This window comes from Condylura cristata, unplaced genomic scaffold, assembly GCF_000260355.1.
Source record: "Condylura cristata isolate star-nosed mole 26May11 unplaced genomic scaffold, ConCri1.0 scaffold00003, whole genome shotgun sequence".
Classification (NCBI taxonomy): Eukaryota; Metazoa; Chordata; class Mammalia; order Eulipotyphla; family Talpidae; genus Condylura; species Condylura cristata.
In genome coordinates this window covers 74,844,299-74,867,314 of record NW_004567104.1, presented here as the reverse complement: position 1 = coordinate 74,867,314, position 23,016 = coordinate 74,844,299, and the positions used below count along the sequence as shown (strand labels likewise).

Here is a 23,016-nt window from a genome sequence, read left to right as displayed (position 1 = left end):
CCGTGTATTTGAAACAGCCGTGACTACTGTAAAAAGTTGCCTCGAACTCGGGGGGGTGGGGGGATTTACCTTTTTGTTTTGGCTGGGTTGTTCCAAAAGGCAAAAATGACTGATGCTCGTCAGACCTTCCAAAAGAGTGAGCGGGTAATCTGGAGAGATGTTCTCTCTCTTGGAGGTCACGCTGTGGAGCGGGGAGAAACCGGTTCTGAGAATTTGCAAGACTGAGGCCATGAGTGTTTTCAGTAAGCACACGGCAGACAGCACAGGCCTCCCCAAAACCTGGGGCCCTCATGTGGTTAAAGACAGTCCTCTCTGAGCACATTTGCATCACATTCACACTGTCACTGCTGAAAGGTGTTTTTGGCTGTTTTAGAAATTCCGTGAAAATGGGCCCTCCCTGGTGGTGCAGCGGGTTAAAGCGCAGCACTGTGAAGCTGTCGCAGCCGCTGCAGCACGAGTTCAATCCCTGGCTGGGGAGGTGACCCACAGGGTGTGACAGACCTCCCCTGCTTCCCCGCCGCCCCCCCAGCGGTGTACTTCAGTACATCTGCCTGTACCCCAGCTCGGTATGCATAAGTCAATCCTAAAAAAAATTCCATAAAAATGACATGTATTTTTTTTCCTGTTTTGCAAAAATAATAAGTAAACCCTAAAAAAAATAAAATCCATAAAAAGGACATTTTTTTTTTCTGTTTTGCAAAACTAACTGAGTGGAACTGATGAGCCCTGCACCTGGAGCCAGGTGAGAGGGTGATGGAGTTAGAGGTGCATGTGCCCTCCCGGCACCCCGAGGCCCGCCCCACCCCCACCCCGCCTCCTGGTTAAGCTGAAGTTACCCTCCAACTGCCTTCTCGGCCTCTCGCGACAGCTATGGCCACGAGAGCGGTAACCACGGAGCAGGCTTCCCCATACCTGGCAGGGAGCTTCTCAGTCTCGCTTTCGTACTGCTTGACCAGGTCATCCAAGTTTTTGCAAATCTGGACCACGAAGGGGGTCACCGTCCAGCCCAGTGACTTCCCGAAGTAGGGCAGGGACTGCGTGACCAGGCCCACCCAGGCCGGGTGCATGCCGTAGCCGTAGGCCGGCTGCAGCCCTCGCACCACGGCCGACACCAGCAGCCCCTGCGAGGTCAGGGGGTGCGGCTGCACGTACTGCATGGCGCCGATGGCCTGCTGGAAGTTCAGGGCCTTCCGCCACTCCCGGGTCAGCTCGGGCTGATTCTCGGCCTCCTCCTGGGCCTGCCCCAGGTGGTGCTCCAGGACGATGAGCACCTGCAGGAGCTTGAGCAGCTCGATCTGCAGGGGGTGCTCGCTCCAGATCTGGTCCTGGCCCAGGTTGATGAGACTCTCCTCGAAGAGCCTGTCCTCCCGCGGGGCCCGGCCCCGCTCGGCCGTGGCCAGCCCGTAGCGCTTCTGGCTGGTGTACATGGACGCCGACAGAGAGAGCAGCACGTACTCCTGCACCCTGCACCTCTGCAGCAGGCTGCGGATGGACTCCGCGGCCCTCCCTTCGGCGGACTTGGCCACCGAGACCAGCTGCGTCATGATCCTGACCAAGACCTCCACGCTCTTGACCTGGACGTCGCGGTTACCGAGGATGTCTCGGTGGGAGACCTTCAGGTAGCAGGGGTAGTAGCTGCGCAGGAAGCTCAGGCACAGGTAGGTGAGCAGCTCGATGAGCAGGGAGTGGGGGCACACGTTGGGGGACTGGGGCTGCAGCTTCCCGTAGAAGCTCTGCCCCGCCAGCGCCTCCTGGTGGCGGGCCAGCAGGTTGGAGATGAGGTTGAGGTGCGCGGTGGAGCTGGTGTCCATGCTGGTCCGCGACACGGCCTCGATGAACTCCCTGGGGTTGGTCTTGAGCACGGCCCCCAGCACCGAGAGGGCGTACAGCACGCGCCCCGAGTCGTAGGGCTGCAGGTACAGCAGGATGTGCTTGAACAGGGCCTCCACCGTCGCCCGCTGCTCCTGCTGCTGCTTCAGCTGCCGGGACACGCACAGCGCCTGCAGCTCCAGGTCGGCCTCCTCGTCGCTGGACAGCGACTCCGAGGCCTGCGTCTTGTCCGAGTCCACGCGCCTCAGGCTCAAGCTGGCGCGGGGCTGGAGGCCGTCTGCCTGGCAGGCAGCCAGCAGGGCGGGGCGCTTGGGCTGAGCCAGGCCCCTCACAGGGAGGGGCCCACAGCACTGCTCCTCCAGGCTCGGCTCCTGCGTGTCGTGGGAGGGGGAGGAGAAGGAGGAGGTGCTCTCGCTGTCCGTGTGCACGGGGCTGGTGTCGGCAGACTCGCTGTGCTCACTGCTGTCCAGGGCGCTGCCACCGGCCGGCCGCTCGTGCGGGCCCACGGGGTCAGGAAGGCCCCCCTCGCCCAGCTCGCCTCCTGGAGGGCCGCCCTCCGGCTCCTGCTCCACCTCAGCCCAGATGGCCTCGCGGTCCACGGTGGTGAGCTGGCTCGGGGGCAGGCTTTCCTCCGAGCCGCCCTCCTGGAGCTCGGGGGCAACACACGCCTCCTTGAAAGAGGTTTTCTTTCTGGTGAACCAGCGATGCAAGTCTTCTGGAAGTGACAAAGCGAGAATGACCTCAGCACGGAAGGCTCGGCCAGAGCGAGTTCCTTCCAGGTGATCTTTGTTAGAACTGGGCAGGAAAGTCAGCGTTAATAAGACTCCCCTGTGAGACTTCCCGGGGCCCGGCAGGGGCCCAAGCGAGTGAACAGTCTTCTCAAGGTATTCAAGGGACCAGCTCATTCAGTCACACCACCCCTGAAAACATAAGCGGCACCGCTCCTGGGAGAGTGATTCAAAAGTGCGTCACTTGGGCGCAGGAGTCTCCTTTCAAGAAATGTACTGAACACTTAAGAGAGCCAGTGCAAGGCCTCCCGAGCTCGGGGTGTTCACGGACACAGATGCACAGGAGCCCCGCAGCCAGGCGGCCCACGGGTCCGGGCAGGTGCCGCCCCACGGCCTGGGCCGGGCCGCATGCCGAGGAAGGGGGGCTGCAGAGTGAGCTCGGCAAGCGGCGGGAAGCCCCGGGAAGAATGGCAGGCCCCGCTCGCGGGCGGCCCCGCCCCACTGCAGGCGCGGGTTTTCACTTCCCTGTTCACTTTAAAATGAGCACAGCTAGTGCCCCTGCAATCAGAAAACACACACCACTTTTATTAAATATTTATGTTACTTTAAAAGGAGGGAAAGCCAGAAGCCTCTAGTTCTGCCAACCAGGCAGCTTTCAGCAGAGGAGGGCAGGCAGGGTGAGCGTCAGCAGCAGACGGGCCACCGGGGACACAGCTCACAAGCAGACGTCCCTGTTTTCAAGGAGGCAGGTGGGGCAGGCAGCAGGGGCACGCACCGCCGATGTTCCGGGACGCCCCTCCTGGCCGGCGGGCAGAGCAGGAAGCCGCTCTACAGGCGTCAATCAGACCGGCCCCGCCCTGTTCTGAGAAGCCGCTGTGCAGAATATGCTACCTGAGGGTAAACCAACCTTTCAGCCCCTAGAAAGACCAGCAGCCAGGAGACGGAGACTTAGAGACCCGTCCCCGTCTTCTTCCACAGCGCAGTCTGACGGATCAGGAAAAAGCTTATTAGCCCGCGGCACCTGCGCTCCTCAGCACACAAACGGCACCGACTTGGATCTTCTTGTCAAGGTAACGTGGGACGCGGAAAGAGCTAAGGCTGTAGCCGAGAGCCAGAAGCCCCCAGCGCCCGCCAAGCATAATTACGGTTTTGACAGCAACGTCTCAACGCCCCTACCTACATGAACTGAGCCCCGGCCGGAGGCGGCGGGCACAGCTCTCCACAGGCGACCCTGCCCTCTGCTCCCGGGCTCACGCTCCCTCCGATGAGCTAATGCACACGAACCACCGAGCCTTTCAGTGCGGTCTGGGCCACACAGGGCCGGAGCCCGCAGAGGGAAGACGCTGCCTCCCGTCAGGAGGCGGCCAGAGCAGCGGCGGGCGGGAGCGGCGGGAAGCGCAGGCCCAGTGAGTCAGGGGTTCAAACTTTCCCTGAGAGAAGCCTGGAAAGTTCAGCTGCTGCCAGTGATGGCCAAACTCTTAATGAGGTGCTGCGTTTATATTTCTTTGACTTTTACTTTCTGGTAATGTGTGTGTGTTGGGGCGCGGGTCGTCTCCATTATAAGGAGGCAGCTAACTTTCCTTCCTAAGGGAAATCTAGGAGATTTCTTTAGGCAAGGGACCCCACAGCGAGGGAGCCACCGCGCGGACCTTTGCTTCCCTAGGGAGGGGCTGCTTTGCTGATAAGAAAAGACCATGACAAACACATTTACAGCCCAGCAAGCTTCGCTCGCCAACTCCAAACTGGTCAGTCATGGCTTCGCCCTGCGGGACGCTGCTGTGGGGTCCCCTTAGTTCCTGGACTGCGCCAGGCAGTCATGGTGCAAGCTGGACAAACGTATCTGGCTTCTTGTCATCTTTCCTCCTTCCCGCCTAGTGGTCTTGCTCTGGGGCCTCTCTGGTGGCTGAGGGGTTAAGTCTCAGCATGGTCACCACGGCAGCCCACCACTGGCCAGGGAGTGACCCGCAGGGCACAGCAGATTTCAGCTCACGGGCCTGTTCGGCTCCCTGCTATCCCTGGGGAACCTGCCCTTGCACCTCCGGTCTACACCCCAGTTCTGAGCAGAAATAAATGGAATCTTAAAGTAAAGTAAAAGTTGTACTTAAGATGTTTCCGGAAGCTTTTAAAAGCCAAAAATTACTTCTGCATTTCTGATTATGCTAGAGATTTATCACTGGAAGGAAAACAGAGAGGGGGTTCAAAGAGGAACCACTGAGCCTGTAGTTCAAGGTTCACAAATAAAAGTTATTTTTACAGATAAAATAACGAGTGGCTGAATAACAGGGCGACAATTCTCGGTCGTTTGTGCTGGAGGCATCACAAACTCCGTCACCCGCCTACGGGGGACCCGAAGAGCTGCCCAGGAGACCCTCACCTAACTTCACCCAGCCCCGAGCATCTGTCGCACTGCTGGGGGGCGGGGCCCCCTGGATGATGGCCTGTTGTCAGGATGCAACTACGCTCTTCTCTCCAGCAAGAGAACCAAGAACTCGTGGGACATGAGATACTAAAGTTTTCCTTTTTAATTTTTAAAGATAGTTTTTAATTTTACAGTTAAAAACTCAGTGACCGTACTGCGGTTAACACTGGGTCATACGCTGTGCGGGTTTTAGGGAGCGAGGTGCCCACCTCCACAAATGTACGTCATCAAACTGTCCTTTCCTTATTAAAAACCCTACGTCCTAGTGCGGCAGGTGCTGCCTCACCTGAGCCACATTTCAAGAGTTCCTCAAGGTCCCGAGGTAGCTCCCCTGGGGGCTGGGCACCCCCGCCCGCCGGGGGCCCAGGGCCTCACCCGCCGTGTGCTCCTGCTTCAGGCACTGGACGGCGGTCCTCTGGGTCTTGGGCTGCAGCAGCAGCAGCAGCACGGGCTCCAGGATGCGCGCCACGTCGTGCAGGGACAGCGCTCGCAGCAGCCAGCCCTGGGCGGCCGCGCCGATGGCCCCGTCCGTGCAGGTCAGGCTGTCCAGCACGACGAACAGGGACCTGGGGGCATGCCAGGAAGTCAGGGGCAGGGGCACCCGCCCGGACACCCGGCAGGCAGGGACGGGGCAGGGAGGGGCAGGGCCTCGCAGGGCGACACCAGGGTGTGCAGTGCCAAAGCCCAGGCCTCCTCCAAAGCGGCTGCATTGACTGTGGGGTGGGCACCCCGGGCACCTGAGACCACACGCCTGGCGCCACACCTGGGCTTCAGAAACAAGGTAAGGGAACTCCGAAAGACAGATGCAACAGCATGTCTCTGCACTACAACTTACACCTCAGCCAGGTACGGGGTGGCGCTGTAAGGCGAGCACCCGGCACAGACACCACCCCACCTCCCCACGGCCGCTCACAGGCACGTTCCAAAAGCTCCCCAGGGAGTCGATGCTCCTTTCGATCCTGTCCCACCCCGAGACCACCAGCCAAGGTTATTCCTCCGGGCAGACCCGCTTGAGCGTGGCTCAAACTCACTCAGGGCCCACTCGCTGTGCACGGAGAGCACGGGGCAGGGCGTGTGTTCTCCCTCAGGTGCTCTCCCACTCCCAGCCCTGCACGTCGCTGGGAAGTGCCCAGAGCCTCCCGCGCCTAGGGGTGTTGTCCCAGCGGCTCACCTGTCAAAGGAGCGGTTGTGGGAGGTGACTCGGCTGCCTTGGATCTCCCTCGTCAAGTGCCAGATGACGGAAAACCTGAACAGAGCTTCCAGTCTCGTGCCCTGGGGAGGGGAGAAAAGGGAGTGAGAACCCCGATTCCAGCAGACCGGTCTCAGTCAAACACAGCCGCCCGAGGCAAAGGCCGTGGGCCTGGGCCTGCCTCTCCCTCTCCTCACGCACACCAGAGTGGCCGTCCCCACCCTGGGTGCAAGCCCATGTCCAGGGTCACACCGAGGCCCGTGGTCCTAAGAGAAACACAAAGGACTCAGCGTTCCTGGGCCTCGAAAGGACCAGGCCCCGGGCCCTACGAGGTAAGGGCACAGCTTGGCTGTCGAGGAGAGGCAAGGCTCGCGGGCCACGCCATCCCTGACTGACTCCAGGAGCCCCGCAAGACTTAACCTCCTGCAAAGAGGAGGGGAGTTCTGGCCAGTTCCTTGGTGAGGCCGGCATGGACACCGGCCAGGGTTCCTGGCTTGTGCTTCCAGAGGCCTGGCGGCCACTCTAACTCATCAGCGGGCAGGAAGTGTTCAACTGCACTCCCGAGTGCCCGGGCAGGTGCGCCAGGCCCGCGGCGGAGGGAGGGGCGGCCGCAGGACGCACCTTGTCAGGGTCCTGGAGGGCCTGACAGATGATGTCCTCGCAGATGTTGGCCGTGGGGGCCAGGCAGTGCAGCCGGTAGAACAGGTCCACGCAGGTGATGTGATGCTCCCGGGTCTCCTTGTTCAGCTGATTCCACAGCACACGGGCCACCCTCTGGGGCGGGGAGGAGACCGGGCGGTCATGGGCTGCACCCCCTCTCCCGTGCCCGTCCAGCCCCAGCCCCAGGAACTGGCCTCTACCCCGTGAGCTACGTGGGACCCTCGTGCACAGACGTGAGCGCGGAGAGGCTGGTGGTAGGTAACCGAGAGGAGGCTGCCGGCTCTGGGACATTGACAGATGAAGCCACAGTCAGCTCGTTTACCAGAAAAAACCAGGGGGAGAAACGGGAAGAACCCTCCTGGGTCCAAAAAAAAAATGCCTCAGACTGGTCTCAAGGGTGCAGGTTTAAAAGGATCACGCTGTGGGGTGCCTGTGCCCGGAGCATCGGGGAGCAGCAGCACCATCAGGCAGCCATTGGTGGTGCAGGGCCGGGAGGGGCCGGCCTGGGAAGGCGGCCCCAGGTCACCAGCAGCCCCGGCCACCGCGGTCACCGGACGGACCGCAGACTGGAGGCCCAAGATCCCAGGGCCCTGGCCCCGGCCTCTCCGCGCCACAGTACCTGATAGAAGTCTGTTTTCTCTGCAATCACTTTCAGCACCGCCGGGGCAATGGGGGGCACCGTGACCATCTGCAGCCTGCCAAAGAACGGGTTGTGTCCGGAGCTTCTGTAGCGCTTCATCTTGTCTTCGATGACAAGCGCGAGGGACTGGGAGTGGTTGACGACCTCCAGCAGGGTGGAGATGGCCACGTTCTGGAGGTAGCAGTCGGGCACACAGCAGCAGATGGTCATCAGGGACCTCAGCCAGGACGGGAAGCTGGGGTCGCTGGCTCCTGAAAGGAAGCGAGCAGAGAGCACGGCTCGGCGCCGGGGAAATCACGACGGCGCGGCCCCCGGGGCCTGGCAGTGCTGCTGTGGTGGGCAGCGGGCAGACGAGACTGTCTCACTGCGCCTGTCGCACTGCCCAAATTCTGCACATGCCAACCTCGGGCCTGCGAGATCCATCAACATGTTTTCCTTTCACTTAAAAAAATTTCAGAGCAGGGCCCTCCCTGGTGGCGCAGTGGGTTAGAGCTCAGCACTGAGAAGCTAAAGCCGCTTCCGCATGAGTTCGATCCCCGCCTGCCCCGGAGGTGACCACAGGGCGCGGCAGACCTCTCCTGACCTGCCCGCTGCTCCCCGCAGCAGTGGACTTCGTCCATCTGCCTGTTCTGCTCCCCGCTCTGTCTCTGGTGAATCCTCTCACCCTCTGCATCTCTGGCCTGTACCCCAGTTCTGTATGAATAAATAAATCTTTTAAAAAATTTTTTTTTCAGAGTGGAATTCTCATTTTTGGCATCGAGCTTACAGCATGGCTTCAAGGCTGTCCTGGGAAGCCCAAGACTGAGGCCATCAATTCTAAACGTGGCCCGGCCAGGCACGCAGGCGCCCGAGCACGGGAAGCTGAAGGCGAGCTCCAGCATCACCGGCGTCTCACCAATGGGAACTCGAAGGGGCAGGGAAAGCCCGAGGAGGCGGGGGAGGAAGGGGACCCGCCTGGGGTGAGGCCTGCGCTCTCCCTGCCCGCACCACCTCGCGCCACAGCCCCCGGCCAGCGCCAGGCGAGCCTGATCCGAAGCCCTTTGGCCAGGTGCTGTTACAGCGGCCCCGCGGCCGAGACACGGCTCTCTGGGGACGGCGTCAGGACACTGCTGAGCCCGGAGCAGCCTGTCAGAGCCAGGCCTCTCACGGCCCTGCCGGCTCCCCAGGCCACCCGCCAGGCTGCCCGCCGCCCACCCAGACGGGAGGGCAACGGGAGGCCGCTCCGGCGCTGGGCCTCAGCCCACCTCTGACCCCCCGAGTAAGCGGGAGCCGGTGCCGCCGGGCGCCCTCTCACCCTGAGGCTGGAAGAGCGTTTCACAGAGCTGCTCGGTCTCCTCCTCCGACAGGTAGACGGGGAAGGTGGCGCAGTCCAGCAGCAGGTGGCAGGCGGCGGCGAAGGCCTCCCGGCAGCCCTCCCTCGAGCCTCCGTCGATGGCCACCTGCTGCACGGCCCACTCGCCCTCCGGCTTCCTGCCAGGGCTGCTGGGCAGAGGCGACAGTGAATCCGCACTCTTGGGCTTAAATGGAGACCCTCGAACCGTGAACAGGTCTGAGAGCAGCTGCTTCAGCTGGGGCACACTGAGGGGCCGGGCGTCCCACGAGTTCTTCCTGCCAGAGTCCCCCGCCGCCACGCCCGGCGTTGCGCCTGCGTCCCGCGGGCCAGCGGGCTCTTCGGGCTTGCCTGCTTCCCCCGCCGCCGCGAGCTGCACTCCGAAAATGTTCCTGTGGGCGAAATTGGCGACCAGCTCTTGGATGCACACAAACGTCCTCTGCATGCTCCCAGCCTTCTTCCAGACGTCATCCTTGTCGGGAGACACCCTGGGGACCCGCAGGTGCTCGGACAGCTCCGGCGACGAGGCGCTCAGCCCGATCCCACTGTCCTCGGATTTAAGGGGCGGGAAAGGGGGGTCTTCGTCGCCAGGAGTCACCGCCCGGGTGTCTGAGAAGGTCCCAGTGGTTTCGCCTTTCACTGGACTCTGCAGAAGGTGGAATCTGTCTTAGGGGACCAGCAGTTCAAGCAGCTGCTCGTCCTGCCACCGCCCAGCCCTGCGGCAGGACCTGCAAACCCCGCGGCAAAGTGCAACAGGGAAATGGCCCCGGCCACAGGCTTGCACGCCCCGGAGCTGGCGCTGGCCCGGTCTTTGCGGGGGTCAGTCTGGTGGCCCCTCTCCCCTTAGGAAGTACCAGGTCTGATCCCGCCTGTTTCTGGCCCCCTCAGTGGCCACCCACTCGGGATCCCTCTCTGCTCAGAGAGCTTTCCTGTCCTCCCTCATCTGACAAGTCGTCTCTTGCTTTTCTGCCTAACTCTGGCCTTGAATTCTTCCTCACCTCTCTCCCTGAGAGCCCCCCCAGGTCCTGAGACCTGCAGCCCCTTTCCTGCTTCAGGCTGTGGCTGTGGGCTCCAGAGGGCAGCAGCAGGCTGGGGCGGGGAGGAAGGCGCTAAGACTGCCCGGGTGGGGCGTCTGAGGACATCAGCAACACGCTTCAGGCGTGACCTCACTCCCCCTCGCCACCCTGGTGACCGCATGTGGCCCCCCCTTCACCCCCAGCACGCACCGAGCCTTGGCTGGGGGCCTCTGTGTCCAGGTAGGAGGGTGGCAGCTGCACTCTGCTCAGCACCCTGAAGCACATCCGCAGGGCCTGCGTGAGCTCAGGCAGGCTCAGGGCATCCGTGTGCTCCGACAGCGGCTGCACCAGGCCCCCCAGCACCTGCGGCAGGTACTGCGTCTGCACCTCCGAATACAGCTCCTGCGAACACACACGGCGCGGTGAGCCCAGCAGCTTCCCCCGGGGCTGCAGCTGGCTGCAGCTCCGAGCGGCGTCTGAGAAGGTCCGTCCGCCTAGAGCATGGACAAGTCCCCACCCGCCTCCTTCAAGGGCCTTCCCCTGTTGGCCAGAAATAGTCCCCGGGCTGGCATCTACGCTAGGGCAGCTGGCTCCACCCCATCTCAGCGGCCTGCTGGACGGCATTTCCCGCTGCCGCTGCCGCTGGGTCAGGGCCGAGGGAGCGGCCCCGAGGCACCTGCTTTCCTGCCACTTGCGCTGCGCCTGCACAGCTCGGGTGCAGAAGCTGCCAGCTCTCGTATGCAGTCATTACTGAGGTCCTGCTGGGTACGACTCTGTGGGAGCGGCGGGCACGCACTCACACCCCTCCAGGCACCTGCACCCCGCCACACCTGCTGTCTGGGCCACCGCAGACCTTCTTGCCCTACACCACCATGCTTTTTGCAGAACCAAACACTGAGACAGTGACAGGTGCTGTGCTGTCAGCCCCCGTCAGCGCAGCAGGTGAAGCGCACGCCGCAGATGCAGGGCCGCGGTGGGCCAGGGCCGCTGTCAGGGCCTTACCAAGGGAATCACGTCCAGGAGGAACACAAGGAGGGTGCAGAGCTCGGGGACGGTCGGGGGCGGGCCGACGCTCTTCCCAGCGGGGTGGTTCTGCCTCTCTGGCCTGCACAGTCACAGGAAAGGAAACGCGTCAGCTCCTCTCCCACGCCACGCGCACCTGACAACTTCCAGCACTCACCTGTTCCCTTGTGAACACCAGCCTGAGTGCACGGGAAAGCTTAGTGCTCCCATCTCACCGGTTATACGAGCTTCACTCAGACTTTAAGCTGAAGGATGACTTCCAACAGTCACCCCCGGGCCACAGAGCCGAGCTCCTTTAACAGGCAGGGCCCCGAGAGCAGGCAGGAGGAGGCAAACAGAGGACTTCTCTGAAGCTGGCCTTGAGCTTCTCTGAAGCTGGCTGTAAGACTGCGCCCACGGACACTGGGAGTTCCCTGGCGACAACGTTCACCTGGCGCAGGCCGAAGTTGACTCGGCCCAACCCCATTCGCTAGAGCCCACCAACGTGAGTGGTCACGGCTCACCTTCCCTGGCACAGGGCTCCAACCCTCTTCACTGCCCAGGGACGCCAGTCCAGGGGGCCGTACCTGAAGCAGTCCTCGAAAGACCGCGTCAGGTAGTCCCACAGGAAGTCTGTGCGCAGGGAAGTGATCAGCAAGTTCACTGTTTTCACGATCTCAGAAGCATTCCTGTTCTCTTTTATTGTGCTGGGAAGAAAGGGCATACTTATAAATATACCTGTGAAAATTCCCATCTGGAAACTCTAATACACTTTATCATCTGCAGCTTATTTCTACACCACCCCGACAGAGTTTAGGGAGGACGGAGTCTGCACCATGCCGGCCTGTGCACTGCTTGCAGGTAGATCCTCTCAGCAATGAGCTAAAGAGAGCCCAGATGCAGGTAACGAGATACTCTACTGGTGGAATAACACAGCTCACTACTCAGGAGGGAGATCTGGCAGGAATGTAAACGCACACCCTCTGGTAGAGGACAGCGATGCTAAGGGTTTCCCCTACGGAAATCCTGGCATTGGTTCACACAGAGGCACGCCAGAGGCCAGCACGAGGTGACTTAAACACACTGGGAAGCTAGAAACCAACTGATGCAATCAGGGCTCATCAGTTAGGATTTATCAAATATGTGCTAAACCCTGACCAGGAACTCTAAGGCAACTCTTACTCCACAGAACCCAGTAGAGCTACTCACAACTTTCATTTAGAAACAAAGACAATAGTGCAATTCTGCCTTTAAAAGGTAACCACTACATTATATTGGAAACATGGGCCTCCCTGGTGGTGTGAGGGGTTAAATCTTAGCACTGCGAAGCTGTCCGCAGCCACCGAAGCATGAATTCTGTTCCGGCCAGGGAGGTGACCCCCAGGGCACAGCAGACCTCTCCTGACCGCCCGCTGCTCCCCTCAGCAGTGTACTTCGTCCGTCGGCCTGTTCTGCTCCCCGCTCTGTCTCTGGTGGATCCTCTCACTGCCCCTGCACCTCTGGTCTACACCCCAGCTCTCATATACATAAATAAATAAATCTTTAGGGAAAAAACCCAGAAAAATAGGGAAGTGCAGTTGTTCTCTGAAGGGTAGAGGGGTGATGGGTGCGATCTCTTTTGCTGACATCAAACACAGGCAGAGCCTACAATGAGCTTGTATCACCTTTTTAATTAAAGATTTTATTTACGCAATGAGAACTGGGGTATAGGCCAGAGGTATGGGGGGGAGAGGAATCACTAGAGACAGAGCGGGGAGCAAAAAAGGCAGATCCACTGAAATACACTGCGGAGGGGAGCAGCAGGGAGATCAGAAGGGGTCTGCTGTGCCCTGTGGGTCACCTCCAGGGCGGGGATTGAACTCTTGCTGCAGTGGCTGAGAACAGCTTCCTAGCGCTGGGCTTTAACCCCCTTGAGCCACCCGGGATGTCCCAGCTTGCATCACTTTTGCATTCAGGAAAACAATACACCGGTGTCTTTTCATGGCGTGGGGCGGAATCAAACACCAAGAGCTCCTGGGATACTGACTAACCAGGAAAGCTGAAGGTTCTAGTACAGGTATCCCTCACTGTTGAAGGCGGGTGGCTCGCAGCTGGATAGGAAGTTTGGCTAGGTATGATTTGAGAGGTTATTTCTGGGGCTGGGGATGATCCAAAAAGGTTCCATGTAAATGAGTGCGAATAGCAAAAAACCACCAATCAAATCACACCTACTTGGACCATTCTGCTTTTGGAGAACAGGGGAAACCTGTATGCCCAGTGCCAATTAGACAGAAGGAAATTCCAGGGCGTAAAGGAAAAGGGAGAGGCTGTATGAACGAGAGAACTAAGCAGATGGCACGGTGTGCCTTGGCGCTCCCGGCCCTGCTGCCGGCCGTGAGGCTGCCATCCCCTTTACCTGCTATTCCTGCCCGGTCTCCAGCCCCCGGAATACCTGACCTGACTGCCTGTGTTTAACAACTTTGAGTCTTGATGAACTAAACGCCCACCCAGGCCACAGAGGGCAGATCAAACTCCTTTAAATTCTTGCCAAGTATTCGACACAGAGCAGACATCCCATTGATAGCACACCGATGACCTCATGATCTTATTGACCTGCTGCACCTCCACCTCCCCCAGCACCTCACAGTTAGTAACAACCAGGGTGGGGGTGGGGGGCACAGCGTGAGCCCAGACCTTATCAGCGAATTTCCACCCTGAGTGTAGCTCAGCTTCAGGTCGGAGCCCAGCGCGTCGCTGCAGTAAGAATAGAAGGCCCGGAGGATCTCAAGAAACAAGATCTCCACCACCTGAGGCCCTGCAACGAAACAGGCGGTCAGAGGCCGCAGCTGGCTTCAAGTCCCTGCGTGACCATCGCGGGGTGGGGGGCCTGCCCGCCCACAGGCGCCCGCCATGCACACACTTGCGCCTCGCCACAGCCACGCCCTGGCCGGCGCAGCCCGAGAAAAGCCCAGGCTTTGCTGAGCAGGCGCCATGCTGGCACAGTCCCGCGCCGCAAGGCCACGACCCCCAGCGCGGCAGGCACAGGCTCCGCCTGGTGACGGGCACCCAGTCCTCTCTCCGGGAGACCTGGCCGGCCAGACAGGGTGGGGCGGCCAGGGCCTGCCCAGGACACAGGACCCCTTGGGGAGCGCTTCGCTTCGGCTGACAGTCTGGAGCCCGTCCATCCGACACCGCTGCACGCCCTAGGGGGCCTCGCCCGAGGGCCTCAGGGCAGCTGGCGAAGGGAGCCCAGGGAGGCTCAGTGTCACAGACCAAACTACTCCCAGCGCTTGGCTTCTGGCCCGGTGAGGCCCCACCTCGGGGCCGAGGCATGGGGCGTGGAGACCTACGTCAGTGAGGCTCCAAAATGTCAGTGGACTCGCTAACAACAAAACAGCAAACAGGCCAGAGTCCCCCTCCCGCCTCACTTGACCGGAGCCTTTTTCCCATGCACCCGAGAGCCGCCCCAGGTGCTCCAGGACCATCTCTGAATGAATAATCAACAGGCCCCCAGCCTAAGGCCGGAGCAAGAGGTGTGTCACCATGACCCCAGCTCAGCCAAGAGCAGCCCGGGCCGCAGAGCTGGGCTCTCAGGCTTAAGGTGGGGGCTCTCCCCTCCATCGGCCTTCAGCTGACTGTTGAGACCCTGGGGCGACCCATATGATAGCCAGTTTTATTTCTGAGTGAGGGAGAGAGGCTGCTTTCCTCCTCTGATGCAGTAAGGGGACCCTCCAAGAACAGGCTCTGGGTCACCCTCCCGCCTGATGGAGCCCCAAAGGCAGGAGCCGCCGCCCTGGGCCTCAGGGAGTCAGGTGGAGGCGGGAGCCCTTCCGGTGGCCGCCTCCTCTCGCGAGGGCACCAGGCCGAGGCGCACAGGGGCTGGGCAGCCCTTCCTGGAGAAAAGGCGCCTTCTCATGGGAACTGCGTAACGTGATGGGCGTGCGGGGAGGCTCGGAAATTCCTAGGGTTAAGTCGCACTCGAAGCAGGTGGCCCGTCCTCGACCCCCCCAGCAAGGGTTCCGGGGTACCTATTTCCGGCTTGTCGAGCAGGCTGACGAGGATGCGGAAGGGCCGCAGGTAGGCGTGCAGGCGCTCGTCGCCGTCGGCCTGCGGGACCTCCTGGTGCAGCAGCTCGGCCAGGCTCTGGAGAGAGAGCGCGTCAGGGCGCACCCGTGCGCGGGAGCCCAAGCAGTGACGTGCGTCCCCCAGAGCCGTCCCAAGCCCACTTGGGGTCTCGGAGTCCACTGAAGAATCGCCCTGCTTGGGGCTGACGTCCCAGGGGGATGCCTTTACCTCAACTAGAAGGTCCTTGGAATATTTTTCAAAAAAATACACGGACTGGTCTTCATAAGAGTCTGCGATCTCCGATTCCGGCACCACTGTGTTTCCCTTGATGTCGGAACCTACGAGAGAGAGCAGACTCCGTGAGCCGTCAAGAGCCCTGCGCTTTCCAAGGACAAACCGGCGCGGAAAGGTCTCAGGAGCTGACTTTTGAAAAAGTGTGACTCCTCCAACAGAAAACAAGACCACAACCGAGCTGGGAACCACATGGCGGCCCCGTTCGGCCACGGGCTCGGTGTGCTGTCCCGGGAACTCGCCCCAGCTCATTTTGACAAGCAGGATGGCAAGGACCCGACAGAATCGGGGCCGGGTGGGAAACCAGGGTGTCTGTCGGGCACGAGGGGCAGCAAGGTGTCCTCACTGCACGCCGGGCACTGGGGTCCTCGGGGCGGGGATGTCGGCTCAACGGAGAGCCTGGCCCCGCTGACTCGGCCTCCGCTATCCCCATGCACCCAGGGGCCCACGAAGGGGGCTCAGCTCTTAGCAAAACCGTCCTTTTGCCAAAAATGCTACGGAACCTGCAAATATTCTCAAAATCCTCCATCGGCTTGCACACGGCGACTTTGGAAAGTTTTATAACTAGCAGGAGAGGGAAAGGACAGTTGGGGGGACTCCTGGCACTGGTGGGTGAGTCTGGGCGTCACAGACTTACACAGCTGTGAAACAGGATTTGGGGGGGGGAGAAGCTACTCCGCGTGATACCTTCGTTGAGGAGGCAGGTCGCGGCCCCTGTGTACAAGCCCAAGGAAAGGACACCATCCTGAGGGAACCCCGGCATAAACTGTGGGTGTGGGGTGCGACGTGAGGACCTACCAACCGTGACAAACGTGCCTCCTTGGTATGGGGGGTGATGATGGAGGGGGGCTGTGCATGGGGGGGACAGCTGGCAGGTGGGAAATCTTTGTATCCGTCTCTCTTTTTAAAAAAGATTTATCACAAACTGGGGTACAGGTCAGAGGTGCGGAGTGTGGGATGAGAGGTTTCAACAGAGTGGGGAGCAGGACAGGCGGATCTACTGATACACACTGCTGAGGGGAGCCGTGGGGAGACAGGCGCGTCCTGCTGCGGCCTGGGGTCCCTCCCTGGCCGGGGATGGAATGAGTGCGCAGAGGTTGCGGACAGCTAGACTGCGCTGGGACTTTAATGCCTTGCGCCACCAGGGGGCCGCTGTAGCTGTCTCTTGATTTGCTCCGAACCTAAACCTGCTCTGAATGTCTTTTAAAAACCAGCTGGCAAGTCTTCCCACAAGCGCTTGTATTACTACCTTTCTTAGGGCAGAAACACGGGAATTTATACAACCCGAGGTGTGGCCTGAAGCCCTGTGACTTCCTGGAGCCCTGTCCCCGGCCGCCTTCCAGCCCAGCCAGGAGCGCTCGTCCTGCGGGTTGTCCCAGGCCCTCGCGGGCGCACTCGGAGAGAGGCACGCTCGGACTCTTGGCTCCCAGAGTCACCCAAACGCAGGACCCGGCGGCACCGGGCCAGACACTGCTCAGGCGTCACAAGTCCGTTGGTTCCCCGTGGGCACGGAGGATGTCCCCATGCCACGCAGCGGCCCATCAGGTGTGCCCCGGACTGGTGTCCTGAACACGTGACAGACCTTCCTAAAAGTACTTTCTTGCTGAAACTTCAGCAAGCTGGAGTGTTTTTCGCTGGTGAAGGAAGAGTCCTGCAACAACCCCAGGGTCTTGGGGTGCAGTAGAGCAGAGCTGCCAACGTCCCCCACCACAGCGGGCCTCCTAGATGCGCCCCACATTTGAGAATTTCTCCCCTACACCCTCACCCCGCGAGCTGTCTCCATAGCTATAAACTTGACTACAGTTCAGCCACAACTGTATGGCGTTCTAAAACGCAATTTGGCCAGTGTCTCAAAAACCCTTTCCAGTCCCCGTTGCTGCCCGCAGCCCCCAGCACGGCGCCACGGCAGCGCTCGGCCGACCGCCCCCTCAGTCGGCCTGTGGTCTTCCCTCACCCAACACTCAGACCGGGTCAGCGAGCACGCCGGGGCCGGCTCGGGCCCAGAAGTCTCCCCGACTGGCGGCGGGGCGAGTGGCCAGCGGTACCTAGCAGCCAGGCGTAAAGCCTCCGGTTGAGAGACATGTCCCTTCGCAGCAGGGTCTGGGTGGCGGCAGCCAGAAGACGCACGATGCGGGGCCGCGGCAGGGGGATGGCGCGCTCCGCCGGATCCTGAGGACGACAGAGAAGGCGGTCTGCGAGGCGACAGGCCAGCCCGGAAAGCCGTCTCTTCAAGGGGCCCGGACTTCGCTGCCGCCGGAAAGAAACTGCCCAGGTTTTGCTACGGCGACCCCACCCTCACCAAAGAGGGCCTGCGATGGGCTCAAGGGAAAGCGGCCAAGGAGCGGCTGCGGTCCAGCCCACCCCGCCGCCGGGCAAACGCAGGGCTCTCCCGGGAGGACAGGGCCGACTCACCAGACAGGTGTAAAATGGGAAGAAGAACAGGACAATCTCCAGGCTGTTTCTTTGCACCAGAGCATTTGAGTCCAAGAGCGACACACATAAGGACTTGACCTTTAACAAAAAATGCACAAGCACTTCGTTCCCGGAACATTGAGTCATTTTCAGGCTTTATCATCGTCGTAGTGAAGTGACATTTCCTGGGGATCCTGAAACCCCATTGAAATCACGTGGCACAGGACCGCGTGGTGCGCATGTGGGGCCCAGCTCTCCCTCCTTGGGTCGTGTGACCTGCGGCCTCCCTGGTGGCCCTGACAGCTGGGGGGTCTGGACCCGATGGTCAGTGTCAAAGACCTCAGGCTCTGCGGTCCCAGGAAGGGCTGTCTTTAGGTTTCCATGGACGCCTTCTCCTAAACTAAAGCTTCAAAGACATTCAGTCCAATGCAGCACACTTCCCGAGTGTCATTTCTGAGTACACACAGGGAAACGCCACAGCTGACACTCGCCAGGCGACAAGTGCTGATAAAAAGCATTGGGAATTCAGAGGGTGGGAGTGACCTTTCAAAGCGATGTTGCTTTGGGGGAGAGCAGAGCCTGAGGGGCGGGAGGGTCACTCTGAGACCGTGGAGCTGAACAGAGAGGTGAGGAGGGCGGCTGGAGCAGGCCTGTGGCGCTGGGAGCCGGGGACAGCGCTCGGCAGGAGTGTGGACGGTCTGCAGGGAGGTGTCGGTGGGCTGGGAGCAGACTGCTACAACACTGCTGTGTCGGGACTTTATCTGCAGGCAATGGGAAGCCAGATCCTTGTCCGGCAGTAGAGGCTTGGACAAACTACGCTCCAGCAAAGCCAGCCTCGCAGACTTGAGACAGGACAGGTGGGAGATGGTAGGAGGAGAAGCCGGGGAGACCGTGTTGCAGTTCCCGCAGCGGGACAGAAGAAGCTGGAGCGGGGCAATGAGGATGGCGACAGGTGTTCATGATGGTGTCCTACATCCTGAGCTCTGTGGAGTGCTTCCTAGCCCCTCTCTGTTATTCCTCAGGGGGACAGTGAGGCAGGTCTGCTAGCCAGGGGAAGGGTCACAGAGGGGTGCGTAGGTCTCGCCACACTCCAAGCCTGGGACTTTCTCCCTGGTGGTTTGTTGAACGCGATTCCAAGAGCAGGCGCCGCTAGGTGGCGGCAGTCAGCCGGCCAGCCACGGGGCCAGGGGTGAGTGTGGGAGTCAGAAATGGGGAGTCCCATGGTCTGCGGGGAGGGATGTTGGTGCCAGAGCATCCCCTGAATAGGGACAGACACCTGAAGAACCCCGACACTTCCAGGGGAGGGCAGCAGGATGGGGTTGCAGCAGCAGAAGCGAGGGCTGCTGGTGTAAAGAAATCAAACAGATGAAGCCATCTGCCTCCAGGTGGACAGAACCAGGGTGACGCCGAGTGAAAACGTCAGGAGAGACAGACACCAGTGGTGTCGTTCACACGTGGACCAGAGAAGCAAGGCGCAGGAAGAGATAAAAACCAAGCAGCCGCCTCAGGTCTGACTGCAGAACTGAGGCCACCAGAGGGGACGGCCGGGATGGGTGGCAAACGGGCCCCCCCGGACAGTGGTAGAGGGCCGGGCGGCCAGTGGTGGGGTGACCTACGCTGAAGAGGGGTGACCTGTGCCGGCCACATCACCCTGTGCTGAGCCGTGCAGCTCCGGGCAGGGCCCTCTGCTGTCGCCACGCTCAAGCTCGTGTGAGCCCCAGTGCGCGCACACACAACACACACACACACACACACACAGCCGCACGGCGGCCGTGCCCCCCGCCGGGCACGCGCGTCTGGCCCGGGCACCCACCGTGAGCTGGTGGTCCGTCCCCAGCATGTGCTTCTGCCCCTTGCCCGGCAGGTCCCTGCGGATGTGGCTCACCACGAAGAGCGAGGCGGGGAGGCGGACGGCCGGGCTCAGCAGCACGCTCCCCCAGAGGGCCGCGTAGAACACCTCCTTGCCCACCACCTGGGACAGCCGCAGCAGCAGGTTGTCTGTTCTGTGGGCGAGAGGGGGCAGAAGTGGGGCCGGCACCCACCGCCGGGCGCCCCGTGATGGCCCGTCTCGTCCTCTCCCCCACCCCCAAACACGAGCCTTTCCAGGGCTGCCACCTCCTCGCTCCTTTGTCCACAGCCAGTTGTCATGAGATGGAATCTGCCAGAAACACACGTCGCTGGGACAGAGAAAGTGCCTCTCGGCCGACAGGGAGCACCTGGCTGGCCGTGGCCCCGGGCAGAGGCCATCTCTGCTTCCCGCAGTCCCCGAGGACTCCAGGCGACCGCTGCCAGCGCACAGCCGTGGGGAGTCACGCAGGTGCGTGACGGAGACTCAGCAGTGACAGACACAGGACTCCAGACACGCGGGCGCCATCCGCCTGGGCCTCCCAGCCCGTGACACCCGATGTCCGCGGCGGGGTTTCCCTTCACTGCCCACCGCACCCCGTCCGCCACCTCCTGCTCTGGGGCTGCGGCGCTGACGCCCACGTTCACGTCTCGAGTCTCCGTCCAGGGCTCTGGGGCAACCACAGCAGCTTCCGCGGGCCTCTGACAGCGGCAGCTCCGGGGCTGGGCTGGTCCTCACGGGCCACCCAGACAGGGAGGTGGCCGGCCCTCGGCGGCCGTTCCGGGAGGCCTGCTGCAGCCCTGATTTCTAAGTATCCCAACAAGACAAAGCACCCGCCCCCGCACGCGGTCCGGCATCCCTCCCTCACCTCCCTACCCTCGCTGACTGGTCGATGTCCTGCAGCTAATTTTGTTTTCCCCTTGTATCTACCTACTTTCCTCATGTCGCACAGGTCCAGAAAGTCATCAGTCTGTGCCTCTGTCTAATTCTGCTTCACTTAATTAAAATGGAGTTGCTTCCATTTTGGGCAAATGGCAAACGTCACCCTCCCTCCCAGCCAGGAGCCTGGTCTGCTCATACCGTCCGTCTTCCCGGCCGGCTCTCGGTGCCGGGGACAGCGCTGCTGTGGGCACTGGTCCTCCGGCTCCTCGAGCAGGCCGCTTCACGCTCTCTGGCCAGACGCCCAGAGGAGGGATGGCGGGGCCCTGCGCCGCTCCTCGGTAACTTCTCGAGGACACCAGCTGCCCCCCAGCCCCCGCCCCGACAGCCTAGACTCTGCCTTCCACTCACTTCCCAGGAACAGCTTAGTCTACATGAGAACATCTCCTACCCAAACCGAAGGCCCTTTTAAATTAAAAATGAATCCTGTTCTCCTCAAAACTAATCTTTTAGTCTCATAAAATATTTGTAGCAAATGCTGCCGGCATCATCTTTCTGCAGGAAGACACAGACGCTGCGTGACGCCAGCTGCTCAGGAGGAGGTCCGGGGGCCCGGGGCCGCCTGGCCATGGCCCTCGCTGAGCGGCGAGCAGGCCCCTCGCCTTGATCTCAGAACAGGCAGCGTCGGGCAGAGGGTGCTGGGAAGGGGCTCCCACAGCAGCAGGCTCACTTAGGAGGCCGCCGTGTCCTCTGTGTCTGGGTCCCAGTCGTAAGAAAGCAGGACTTGGACGCTCCACGCACGCAGCGATCCAGCCCTGCCACCGGGCTGCCACAGCGTACCCCGAGCAGGTTCTGAGGGCAGCATCACCTGCTCCACAGATGAGGAGGGTCCCCGCCCCAGGACTCGGGGAGTGCCTCGGGCCAGCTCTCCTCCAGTATCCAGAGCCCACTGGCTGGGTCCCCACTAAGGAATGCAGCTTGGCAACTCGTTTTTATTCTAAAAGGAAATGGGTACTGAACACTTAACACCACCATTGCTCAGAAAACAGCAACGAGGGCAGAACTTGGCCAGAGAGCGGAGCAGCCAGACCTGGGGCGAGGAGCTGAGCACCCCCTGCTGAGCAGATTCCCCCCCCCCCTCGCCCCCACTCAGCCTCGGAGGCAGGCCAGGGCGCAGCCAGGGCACTGGGCCCACCCCGCTCCAGACAGCAACGCCTGACCCCGTCACTGTGATTCCCACCCTCGCCGCCCTCCCCCGGCTCCCCACTTCCTGTGCCGATCACAGACACTGACCTCTGCTCCCCAGCAGCAGGGAGTGTCGCAGCTGGGGTCCCCAATGCCTCCACAGACAGAGTGAGCTGCGGGCAGGGCCTGGTTGTAGGGCCCAACTTCCAGCCACCCTCTCCACTCCTGTGTGACAACTAAATATGTCCTGGGGGTCCAACAGGTGAGTACTCAGCCCTGGAGGCTGGCCACAGCCATGTCAGGTAACTTCAGTGCCAGTTCGATCCCTGGCCCGGAGGTGACCCACAGGGCGCGGCAGACCTCTCCTGACCCGCCTGCTGCTCCCCTCAGCAGTGTGCTTCATCAGTCGGCCTGTTCTGCTCCCCACTCTGTCTCTGGGGAGTCCTCTCACCACCCCTGCACCTCTGGTCTGTACCCCAGTTCTGTATGCATAAATAAATCTTTTTTAACAAAATGAGGGTGGGCGCAAAATTCACCCCTAGCTGAGAACCACTGATAAGATGAAAATCTCCAAGCAGCCAGCTTGTGCTCCCCTTTCAAATGTTCGTGTGGGCTGCGGGCTGTGCAGGGGAGGGCTGCCATCCTGTGCCCAGGGCGGCACATACAAGGCCTTCTGGCCAGGAGCCCTCTCAGGCATGGCGCACCCCACCACCTGCCCCCCTTTCACTCCTCAAGGTCCCCAGGGGCACATGCCAGGCGGCCCTGCCCACGAGGCGGTGAGTCACTGCCCAGCGGAACCCCCTCTGCGTTTTCTCCCTGTGGAATCACGCAGCCCGCCCCTCCCCCTTCCTGTCCCCCAGCATGGCTGGGGTGTCTGACTCAGTTCACTCCGTTGCTCAGCGGGGCGGAGAGCTAACTGGCCTCCACTAGGACTCTCCTGGGCCCTGGTTTCCAGGGAAGAAAAAAATTCCTGAGTTCTCTGAAACTAACACGGTTACAACGACAAAAAGCTCTTGTGCCATCCTGGCCACCGCCACGTCCGAGCACACTGATGACACGCCGAGCAGACCCAGGGGTGCTGCCTCAGGCGCCCTCCGCACGTGCGCCCCCACAGCTCTGCCCCCAGCACGCGCGACGCACTCTGGGGTCCCAAAGAACCCCGCCGAACCCGCCCGAAGACAGTGGCCCCACACTGCAAGAATTTCGAAGCACGTGCGCTTCGCAAATCCCTCCACGGGGCGCTGAGGTTGGTCACAGTACTGCGCCTGGCGTGCCCTCCTCGCGCCCCAGCGGCCGGGCACCGGGCTCCGCTCTTGTATCTGGAAGCGGCTGGCAGAGCGGGGAGAAGGATGTGAGCACCTCAGGCAGCTCTGCTGCCCGCTGCCGGAGAGGCTCTGGGGCTTCCTGCCTGGCCTCTCACCTTGCAGGGCATAACTCCCAGGAGAACACAGGGCTGTCAGGCGGGGCCCCGCCCAGCACGCCAGCACCCACGGGCCTCAGAGCCACCCCTCCGTCAGCACCCACGGCCCGCCCAGCACGCCAGCA

The 23,016-nt window shown here is 61.4% G+C and overlaps 1 protein-coding gene across 1 annotated transcript in view; it reads right to left on the bottom strand.

The window, feature by feature from the left end:
- Nucleotides 1-23,016, bottom strand: part of DOPEY2 (dopey family member 2) — a 61,534-nt gene that overhangs the window by 21,892 nt on the left and 16,626 nt on the right. Inside the window, exons 4-19 of the mRNA XM_012730877.1 lie at nucleotides 19,375-19,582; nucleotides 17,562-17,660; nucleotides 17,195-17,318; nucleotides 15,087-15,196; nucleotides 14,822-14,936; nucleotides 13,488-13,608; nucleotides 11,402-11,521; nucleotides 10,815-10,917; nucleotides 10,023-10,214; nucleotides 8,761-9,442; nucleotides 7,446-7,717; nucleotides 6,788-6,940; nucleotides 6,149-6,249; nucleotides 5,353-5,543; nucleotides 913-2,545; nucleotides 70-181 (exon numbers count right to left, since the gene is read on the bottom strand). Coding sequence (XP_012586331.1) covers nucleotides 70-181; nucleotides 913-2,545; nucleotides 5,353-5,543; nucleotides 6,149-6,249; nucleotides 6,788-6,940; nucleotides 7,446-7,717; nucleotides 8,761-9,442; nucleotides 10,023-10,214; nucleotides 10,815-10,917; nucleotides 11,402-11,521; nucleotides 13,488-13,608; nucleotides 14,822-14,936; nucleotides 15,087-15,196; nucleotides 17,195-17,318; nucleotides 17,562-17,660; nucleotides 19,375-19,582 — 4,336 coding nt within the window. The remainder of the gene's footprint in view (nucleotides 1-69; nucleotides 182-912; nucleotides 2,546-5,352; nucleotides 5,544-6,148; nucleotides 6,250-6,787; nucleotides 6,941-7,445; nucleotides 7,718-8,760; nucleotides 9,443-10,022; nucleotides 10,215-10,814; nucleotides 10,918-11,401; nucleotides 11,522-13,487; nucleotides 13,609-14,821; nucleotides 14,937-15,086; nucleotides 15,197-17,194; nucleotides 17,319-17,561; nucleotides 17,661-19,374; nucleotides 19,583-23,016) is intronic.